Source organism: Hippopotamus amphibius, chromosome 3 (assembly GCF_030028045.1).
Source record: "Hippopotamus amphibius kiboko isolate mHipAmp2 chromosome 3, mHipAmp2.hap2, whole genome shotgun sequence".
Classification (NCBI taxonomy): domain Eukaryota; kingdom Metazoa; phylum Chordata; class Mammalia; order Artiodactyla; family Hippopotamidae; genus Hippopotamus; species Hippopotamus amphibius.
The window spans coordinates 110838399-110849163 of record NC_080188.1 but is presented as its reverse complement, the minus strand read 5'-3'; the positions used below and the strand labels follow the sequence as shown (position 1 = coordinate 110849163).

The window sequence follows — 10765 nt, the reverse complement described above, 5'->3', positions numbered from 1 at the left end:
TCTTAAAAAAATCTGGCTAATTGTACTAACTATGGTATAATAATCTCATGGGTATTAAATGCAATAATCAAGGAAAGCATTTAGAACAGTGTCAGGCTTATTCTACTTATTTAATACATTAGCTTTTGTTATATTCAGATGTTAATTTACACTTATTTCTATATTTGCAAATCAAGATTTTTCTCTTCATACTCTGTGCATGCCTCATTATTGCACATTTTAGAAAAAATAAACTAATATAAATATATCATGTCATTTATAGAAACACAAAATTTTTGGAGTGATTCCTGCTAAGCATCAACTTTGATTTCTCAACAGTTTAGAGCATCTTAACACTATGGGTAAAAGGAACACCACACATGTGTCTGGCTTCATCCTCATGGGATTGACAGATTCTGAAGACCTCCAGCTGTTCCTCTTTACACTGTTTCTCCTCATCTACCTGATCACTGTGCTGGGGAATACAGGGATGTTGCTGATCATCCGCCTGCAACTCCAGCTTCACACTCCCATGTATTTTTTCCTCAGCCACATGTCATTTCTTGACCTCAGTTACTCAACCGTCATCACCCCTAAAACCTTAGAAAACTTACTGATGTCCACCAAGTATATTTCATACCTGAACTGCTTCACCCAGATGTATTTCTTTGTTTTCTTGGGTGGCACTGAATGTTTCCTTCTTGCCTCAATGGCCTATGATCGCTATGTAGCTATCTGCAACCCTCTGCATTACCCAGTTGTTATGTCCACCAGATACTGCTGCTTGCTAGTCTTTGCATCTTATTTGATTGGCTTCATGGACTCCTTTGTCAATGGGCTTTGCTTGAGTAGAGTGCATTTCTGTGACTCCAATATAATCTATCACTTTTTCTGTGATGGACCTGCAATTTTATCCCTGTCCTGCACTGACACACATGACATTGAAATTATGATTTTCATTTCTGCTGGCTCCACCCTAGTGGTGTCTCTTATCACAATATCTGTGTCCTATGTGTCTGTCCTGTCTACTATCCTGAAAATTACTTCAACTTCAGGGAAGCGAAAAGCCTTCTCTACTTGTGCCTCCCATCTTCTGGGAGTCACTATCTTTTACAGCTCTATGATTTTTACTTATTTAAAACCCAATAAGTCCTACTCCTTGGGAAAGGATCAAGTGGCTTCTGTTTTTTATACTATGGTCATCCCCATGCTGAATCCACTCATTTATAGTCTTAGAAACAAAGAAGTAAAAAATGCTCTTATTAGAGTCATGCAGAAGACAAAGGGCTCCAGGATATTAAAATAACTGTAAAGCTAAACTTTTAAGATCATCCTTCTTGTTCTTTCCAATTGTGTATTTCTTTTGTCTCTTTCCAGAAACATTTGAATTGGGTTTTTTGTTTGTTTCTTTCTTTTGTTTGCTTGTTTTTTTGTTGTTGTTGCTGTTGTTTTTGTTTCTTCTGTTGAACCATCTTTTGCTTACCATCCTTTGCTTGACCAAATATGATCTTGGACATTTCCAGGAATATGCCTTTAGAAAGCCACATTGTAACTGGAAACCATGAAACATGTTAAATCTATTTCTAAATGTGTGTGGTTTTAAGGGAAAAAAATTTGCAAAATGAAGAAAATACAGTTGTTACCTTTAAATTATATCATACATATTCCCATGCATAATCCACTTCAGAGAATTTTATGATGAAAAAGAGCTCCATTTTGGGAACAATGATAATACTTTTAGAAATTATCTCATTCATTTTGTGGAGAAGCAATGTAGCAGAGTGATTATAAACACTTGCTTCGGAAAGCAACATTCTAGGATTTAGACTCTAGATCTGGTACCCCTCGAGCTGTGTAAACTTAAAAAGTCACTGAAACTTTAAGCCTCAAGTTTCCTCAACTGCACAAAATAAATAATAAGTCCAGGTTCATAGAGTTACTGAAGATTAAATCACAAAGTAAATGATGCAAGTCATTTAAGGTAGTACTAATAAATACTGGCCTTTATCATTAGAACACTCACATTCTTGAGTATTTTTTTTAAGCTCTTCATTGGAGTATAATTGCTTTACACTGTTCTGTCAGTTTTTGCTGCACAACAAAGTGAAACAGCTATATTTATACATATATCCCCATATCCCCTCTCTCCTGCGACTCCCTCCCAACCTCCTATCCGAACCCTCTAAATCATCACCAGTCATTGAGTTGATCTCCCTGTGTTATTCCACTTCCCACTAGCTATCTATTTTACTTTTGGTACTGTGTGCATGTCAGTGCTGCTCTCTCACTTCCTTCCAGCTTCTCTTTCACCCCCAACCCCATGTCTTCCAGACCCTTCTCTACATCTGCATCTTTATTCTTACCCTGTCAATGGGTTCCATTTTTTTTAGATTCCATATATATGAGTTAGCATTTGATATTTGTTTTTCCCTTTCTGGCTTACTTCACTCTGTATGACAGACTCTAGGTCTATCCACCTCAATACAAATAACTCAATTTCATTCCTTTTCATGGCTGAGTAATATGTCATTATATATATGTGCCACATCTTCTTTATCCATTCATCTGCTGATGGGCATTTAGGCTGCTTCCATGTCCTGGCTATTGTAAATAGTGCTGCAATGAACATTGTGGTACATGTTTCTTTTTGGATTATGGTTTTCTCTGGGTATATGCCCATTAGTGGGATTCCTGAGTATTTTTAATGCACAATGGCTTTTTCTTAAAGGATATTCACCAGTATTTTATAAGTGACTTAGAATGGTATGTATTACTATTGGAAAGATTTGAAAGAATGCTGAAAAATTTAAGGACATAGAAATGCCCTCACAGTTCTTAGCAGCTTTGTATGTGTTCTTCTAAGTTGATAGTTACATATGTACACGTATATATTATATATAAGCAATACTTCTGTCAATTCATATGTAATTTTTGCAGCCTTCTATGTACACTTACAAGTTTAACCTTTGATTATTCCTTTGTCATTGAAATCTAAGATGAATGTGTTTTGGGGACATGGGGAAAATTGAGACTCTCATTTTCAATGCTTTGCTCGTGAATGAAATGTTTGTAAATTCATCAAGTTAAAAATCTGCATGTAGCGATATCTCTTTGGTGGCAATCTGAAACGTTAAAAAATCCTTCCTTTCTGTGATGTCAACAACCGTCAGTAAACTGCTTTTCTGTTGAAATTCTGTGTACTTAAAAACAATCTTTGTCTTTCTCCTGATTTCTACAGGTTTGATTTGATCATTAAAAATAATAATAGATTGTTAAAATTCCTTTAGCTTTAAAGTTTTTCCTCTACATAATCTTATCTCACTTTGTTATCTCATTTTCACTACGTATCTTATTAGTATTTTGAAGCAAGTTGTTAGGTAAATCCAAATTAAGGGTCACTTTTTCTTCCTATTCAATTTGTTATTTTACTCTTAAGGAATATCCCTTTTTATAAATAATATTTCCCTGTTAATGTTTGCTTTTTCAGATATTAATATAGTTACATTAGCTTCCTCCAAGTGTGTGTTTCTGTAGTATAGCTTTTCCCATCTTTTAACATTCCGTCTGTATCCTATATCTCACAAATTGCATATACTTGGTTCTTGTTTTTTATTGTTATTGTTGTTTTTTGTTTGCTTCTTAATCTACTCCAGTGGCTCTCCACCTGGGCAATTTTGCTGCCCAGGGCATATTTAATAATGTCTAGAGAGATTTTAAGTTATCCTAACCAGGGAGGAGAGATGTTACTGGCATCTAATGTTGACCTGCAGTCTCCATAATGAAAATCATCCAATCCCAAATGGCAATGATGCCAAGGTCGATAAACCCTGATTTAGTTTGTCAACCTTTGTTTCAATATATAATAATTGGAAAAGCTGATTTTACGTGGAGCGCCTCACGATTCCGTTTATGTTTTTCCTTCAGAACTTCATTTCCTTCTTGTAGTGTACTAGTCAAGTCATTAAGATTGCATTACTAAACTTTCTCTTACTGAATTATTTTACCCACATATTGAAATTAATTATTTTATTGGTTGCAAGAGGAATTGTAATATATATTTTTCTTATTACAATCTTTTAAAAATCGATACTTTATCACTTTAATACAACACTGGAAGAAATTTTCAGCAGTTTAATTCACTTATTCATTTCTGTCATTTGTTATTTTCATCCTTTTACTTCTTCACATGCTATGATCCCTGTAGAAAATCATTTATGGTATTTCTTTAATTATAACAGTCAAAAGTCAAGGAATTTCTTTAATATTTTCCACATATTTCCACATGTGGATGTTTTTATTATGTTCTTAAAACTTTTGATATTTCTTATTTTAATCTGAGAAATCTTCTCATCTTCTGTTTGTTGACAATGTCATTTTTGAAGATTTCTTTTCCCTTAGAATAGAGTGTTAGGTATTTACTCTATTTTTCTTTCATACATAAATGTCAATCCATTTACCCTCCATTGTATAATTTCTATGAAAAGTTTTCCCTAAATCTTACCACTTACCTTTGACCCCGAAGTGCCTATGTGTGGGTTTCTCTACATTTTTTGATTGGGGATATCCTGCTCGTCTTGAATATATTTTAAAAGAACAATCAGTTTTGCAAAAGTTTTAGTCACTTTGCCTTAAAGTATTTATTCTATCCATTCTCTTTTTCTGGAACATTAACTACAAGTATCTCACACCATTCAATTGCACCAAATATAAATCCTATGGTCTGCTTTATCTTTTCATTTTTTCTCTCCCTGATTCAGTTTATATAATTTTTATTGGCTTGTGGTTGAGTTCATTAATCCTATCCTATGCTTTGTCTAATACATTTTAAATCCTTCCTTTGAGTTCTTATTTTCAGCTTTTGTGGGAATATTTTTTCATTTTGGAATGACATTTTTTTCTCTCTCTTTTTTTAAATAATTTTATTCATGTAGAATAGATGTACAAAACACTGTGTATATTGAATATATAAACTTTGATGAATTTGGATACATGCATACATCCATGAAACCATCACCACAATCTAGTTAATAGATAATTCCAACACCTCAAAAATTTCCTCCTGCTCCTGTTTTTTTTTTTTTTCTTGTTGTCATAGGAACACATTGTGAGATCTAACCTCTTAACAAAATTTTCAGTACACAACAGTATTGTTAACTATAAGCTGGATGTTCTACAGCAGATCTCTAGAATTTATTCATTTCCCATAACCGAGACTTCATGCCTATTGAACAGCAGTTCCCCATTTCCCCTCTCCCCAGAGAGAAACCTTCACACCCAGGTCCATTGCAGCATTATTCACAACAGCCCAAAAAAATGGAAACAACCCAATGCCCATTGAAGATGATGTGAAGAAAACATGGTATATTCATGAATTGTGTATTATTCAGTGTTAGAAAAATGGGAAGCCCTGCGATTTGCATAACATGGATAATAACATGGATTAACCTGAAGGCCACTGTACGAAGTGAAATAAGCCAGACAACAAAGAGCAAATACTGCATGTTTTCCCTTATAAGTGGTATCTAAAATAGCAACATCAAAGAAGCTGAGCATTGAATGTCTCCCTTTAAATTTATTTCTCTTTTGAAATATTTCATCTTAAATGTTTTTTCTAACTTTTTCTCTATTTTCTTCAATATGTTAATCATAATATTTTTTTGAAGTCTTTTTCTACCATCAACATTTAAATGCCCTGTGGTCCTTTTTGTATTCTCTGCATTTTTGTACTCTTTTACATATTTTCTGGCTTTTTGATGTAAATAAAAAGTTCATAGAAACTAGAGGTGACATTACTTTCCACAGGGGAGGACTTCAGTTTCTCTCTAAAAAGACATAAAGGATGACAAGTTGACTGTGTTGATTGAATTATTAATTGGGCTGGGACTGGACTGATTTGGAGTTAAACTTCATTTTGATTCTGGTTTGTCTGGTTATAGGGGTATAGAATTCCTATGATGTTGATTAGAAGGTGGGTCCCCTCTCTGTCTCTCTCTCTAGCCCTCAAACACTGCATAAAATTCAGTTTTAACACTTCGGAGGTGTGAACTTAGCCTTCTGCCCTGTGCATCTTCAAATTGCATCAAATATCTCAAGGGTGTTGCTGACCTTGTGCTTGTTGCAGACCGCGTGCCTCTGGTGTGATGTTATCAACCAAGCACCTAGAGACTGAGAAAGACTTTAATTTGTCTTTCCAGCCCAGTCTGACTCTCCAGAATCTCATTCTCCTTGTGCTTCAGAAAGAAAGCCTAGCCTTTCTGTACCTGACTTAAAGCAGGATCAATCTGGCAAACAATTTGGGGAGGAGACCTATACTCCCTTTGTTTCTGGCTCTTTCCTCTAGCAGGATGTGGTGTCTTCTGAGCACTGCAAGAGTGCAAGAGATGTCAACCTGCCTCTGTGGCCCAGAACCCGCTTCTTAGACTCTTCTATCCCTCTTCCCTTTCCATTTCCTGTGGGGAAAAACAGCTGTGTGGTTAAGCTCCCAGATAGCCCAGTTCATCTTGTCAGACATGACTGCATAAAGCTCCACTGTTTTCTCTTTCCCCAGAGCAGTCACAAGACACAGGTTCAGAATCAGTAGCCTTCCCTTTGGTGCATTGCAATCTTTAATATTTGTATTGTTTGGGACACAGCCAAATTTCCTCCCTGCTTTTCAAAAGTTCTACACTTAATTCAGTCTTTATACTAATCATCTGTATCTATCCATCTTTCTATCTATATCTATCATCTATCTATCATCTATCTATCATCTATCTATCTATCTGTCATCTATCATCTATCTATCTATCTATCTATCTATCTATCTATCTATCTATCATCTATCTATCTGTCTATCATCTATCTATCTATCATCTATCTATCTATCTATCTATCTATCTATCTATCTATCTATCTATCATCTATCTATCTATCTATCTATCATCTATCTACCTATCTTGTCTCTATCATCTATTGTCTGTCAGTCTCTCTATCTGTTTATTTACTTATTTAGTCTCAGGGCCTACTCAGGCCCAGAATATTGCTAATGCTTTGAGAGTGAAACCTGCAAAGTATCTGCTGAAAGCTCCACTGGTTCCTCTGAACACTTGCAGAACCCGCCATGCACCACAAGAGTGCATTTTCAAGTGTGCCTCATATCAGTAAGACAAAAATCAGCTCACCTCTCTAAGTTTACACCCCCCTAAATTCTAAACCATTTCAGTTCTCTTCTCCTTAATAGCTACTCACTTTATCAACAGATAATGTATATATCTTAGCTTGCTTTTCTTGGTATTTTTGCATAAATGCTGAAGTAAAAGTGGTCTCATCTTATAAGCACTTTTCCTTAGGTTTTCTTCAACTTTTTATTTTGAAACATGTCAAGCTTACAGAAGAGATTCAAGAAAAATACAAATTTGCAAGAATAAACAATCACTCATGTACCCTTTATCTATAAATACCAATTGCAATTGCTACATTTGCTTTGTCACTCTCTCAGTCTCCTTCTTACTTCATCTGTATTTAGAAATAAAATTCTATTGACATGCAGATTTTAAATCTATTATTTTTGCTTTTAACTAATTTATCTTACTAGTGACACAGGTATAAAACCCACCACTTATCTAAACCCTTTAAAAATTTTATAAATTAAAAATAAATTTTTACATATATTTATTTATGCATAATAATTATACAATATTTTATAATATGCAGTACAATATTTATGCTTGCTCAGATTTTGAGAGCTAACATTAGGTAATGTGTTCATCTTCTCATAATACTCCACAAGCTCTGTTTAGTATGGTATATCACATAATTGTTTTTTGCAGTATTTTGACTAAATTTTACAACTTTTTCATAGTTTTTCTCTCTTGTAAAATTCCAGCTCTTAACAGATGCTAAAATTACTTTAAACACTATATTTATATCTAATCTGTATCTACATTTATATTTGTATAGCTATCTATCTACTCATCTATCTAATTTACCTACCTATCTACGAAACTTTGAAGTGGTATGTTTATTCTCTCTCTACAAGTAAACAGCTTGTGTTTAGCAAAACTGAGTATCTTGTTCACTGTTATAAAATTAGTACACTCTCTCCTTTGATGTGCATTCAGACTTTTTCTTGGTCCCATCATATGTTCAGCTTTGAAAATTATGTACAAGCTTGGAAAAATATATCTATTGTAGGTTATTGGATGTATTATTTTAACTTGATTACTTCCCTATTGAAACACCTTGGAGTCATCTTTGACTGCTCTTTTTCCCTCACCTTCTTGCCAGGTCTAACATCAGCATATACCTTGTATCTCTTTTTCTCACAATTTTCACCTTGACAGCTCTGGTCTAACATGCCATCAACTCTTGGCTAAATTGTGTGCAGCCTCCTGCCTGGACTTCTATCTTCCAGTTTACCATTCTATGGTCTATATATTGTCAATAACTCAGTCAGAGTGAACTTGTTAAGCTATAAGCTGGACTATGTCACTTTTCTGTCCGACTTGTCACTATGCCTGTATATATTCCAGACATGTGCTGGACCTCTTTTCCTCTCTGGCAACATCTTTTGCTTCACCTTATCTTTCCCAATTTGTTTCAGCTCTGATCTCTTTGTTATTTCTTGAACATTCTAGGCAACCTCTCCCTCTTTGGCATTGTTCTTGGCTATCATCTCTTCAGAGAAAGAGGATTCTTTTGGAAATTCTAATGATGTGCAAATCTTGCACCTATGTATTTTTTCTTAACCGATTTATCCGACTAGTTAAACTGGTTCAAAACCTTCCAGTCATGTAAAACCTTTTTTTCTAAAAATAAATAAATAAATAAAAAGAAAATAAAAAGAAACCCTAATCATTTCTCAAGTCTTGTGCATGATTTTCATGAAGTGTCTCTTGAATTTGTCCCCTTTTCTGTATTGCTCACCTGCAACACTTCTTAGCCATCTCAGGATAACTTTTCCCTAATTTGTTCTTTGACTTTCCAAAATGTTGATATCAGTGATATCCTGGGAAATCTCTTGAAGTGTACTATTTGCATTTCATTTATTGTGTCATTTATTAGCTGTTGAGAGAGTCTAAAACATGTTATACTAACATTAAAGGTACTTCATAAATATGTCCATAAATAACTTGGCAGACATTTTCTACTGCTTTTGTGTTAAAATTCCATGCTAGAGCCAAATTCATATATTTTCTTAAATTTTAATTGTCCTTCACACTTAGCATATTCCTCTCTTGGTTGATCCTCTAACAGCTTTAACTCCATAACATAAATCTCTTTAGCTTTGGATCACACAGAATTATTGGTACAATAAAATTACTCAGTAAATATGTGTTGAATGAACAAATTATAACTAATGAGAGTTTTCTATAGCCATTTTCTAAGCCATTTTTCTAAGATACTATTAAGGTATGCAATTTAAATACAGAATTGAAGAATATATTTTTACTTGAGTGATAGCATTTTTAAAACAAAAAATAACAATGTGATCTATGAAAACCACACTATGAAATATTTCAGTATTTCTCTGAGATAACAATGCATTTGATAAATGCCTACTGTTGGAGTACTCTTTTGATTCAAGTCAATGAAAGATTCTATGAAATCCATGGTGAACTCTTTCAGAGTTGATCATGAGAATTTGTTAGAAAAACTATCAGTTTTTTCCAAGAATGAAGTCACAACACAATGAATGGTGAAATAGAGTGATTTTCAGTCTTCCTGTCAAACTCAATACTCACTTCTCAAATTGCGTAGAGTGTCTTGATTTCAATTTTGTTTGTGATTGTACCTGTGATACAATTTTAAAGAAAGTCTCTCTTTTTTCAGATTACTGTTAGGTTGGCAAAGCCATAGACAAGATTGAATCAAGTTGAGGTTCTCTTCCACCATATTGACAGTTTTGTTTGTTTTTTCACATCCTTATTCCTCAGATTGTAAATCAGTGGGTTTAACATCGGGATCATCAAAGTATAAAACACAGCAGAGAGCTTCTCCTGTTCTAGAGAATACTGAGAGCTTGGCTGGATGTAACTAAAGGTCACAGACCCATAGAATAAAGTCACAGCAGTCAGATGGGAGGCACAAGTGGAGAAGGCTTTGTGCCTCCCCTCAGATGAGTGGATTCTCTGGATGGCAATGATGATGCAAATGTAAGAGACTGTGATGATGATAAATGTGAACATTGCAATGATCCCAGAGAATATCAAAAGCAACATCTCATTCTTATGGGGATCTGAACAAGAGAGCCTCAAAAGAGGGGGAATGTCACAGAAATAATGATGCGCAATGTTAGGACCACAGAAGTCTAATTTGAGCAAACCTATTGTGTGTGTCAGGGAGTTAATGAGCCCTCCCAAGTAAGATACAAGAACCATCTGAACACAAACCCTTTGGGTCATAATGACTGTATACAACAAGGGGTTGGCTCTTGCTACATAGCGGCCATAAGCCATCATAGAAAACAAGATGACCTCTATGGTTACATACACTGCAAAGAAGAAACTCTGTAGAACACAGCCCCAAAATGTACTGGCCTTGTGTTTTGAAAGGAAAAGACCAGCATTTGGGGAGCAAAGACAGTTGAGTAGCAGATATCACAAAAAGAGATGTTGCTGAGGAAGAAGTACATTGGAGTATGAAGTGGGGCATTTATCCAGATCAAGATGATCATCCCCCAGTTCCCCATCAGCGTGATAAGATAAATAAGGAGAAACAGCAAAAAGAGCGGGATCTGCAAATTAGGATTTTCAGTTAAACCCACCAGAAGGAATTCCTTCACACCTGTATGATTCCAACCTGCCAT

At 34.8% G+C, this 10765-nt stretch overlaps 1 protein-coding gene and 1 pseudogene across 1 annotated transcript; one reads left to right on the top strand and one right to left on the bottom strand.

The window, feature by feature from the left end:
* Window positions 1-337: 337 nt before the first annotated feature.
* LOC130850146 (olfactory receptor 8H1-like) lies at window positions 338-1285 on the top strand. The gene has a single exon (XM_057729528.1). It carries the CDS (start codon window positions 338-340, stop codon window positions 1283-1285), a length of 948 nt encoding a protein of 315 aa, XP_057585511.1.
* An 8542-nt stretch (window positions 1286-9827) lies between these two features.
* Window positions 9828-10765, bottom strand: LOC130848651 (olfactory receptor 1052-like; annotated as a pseudogene).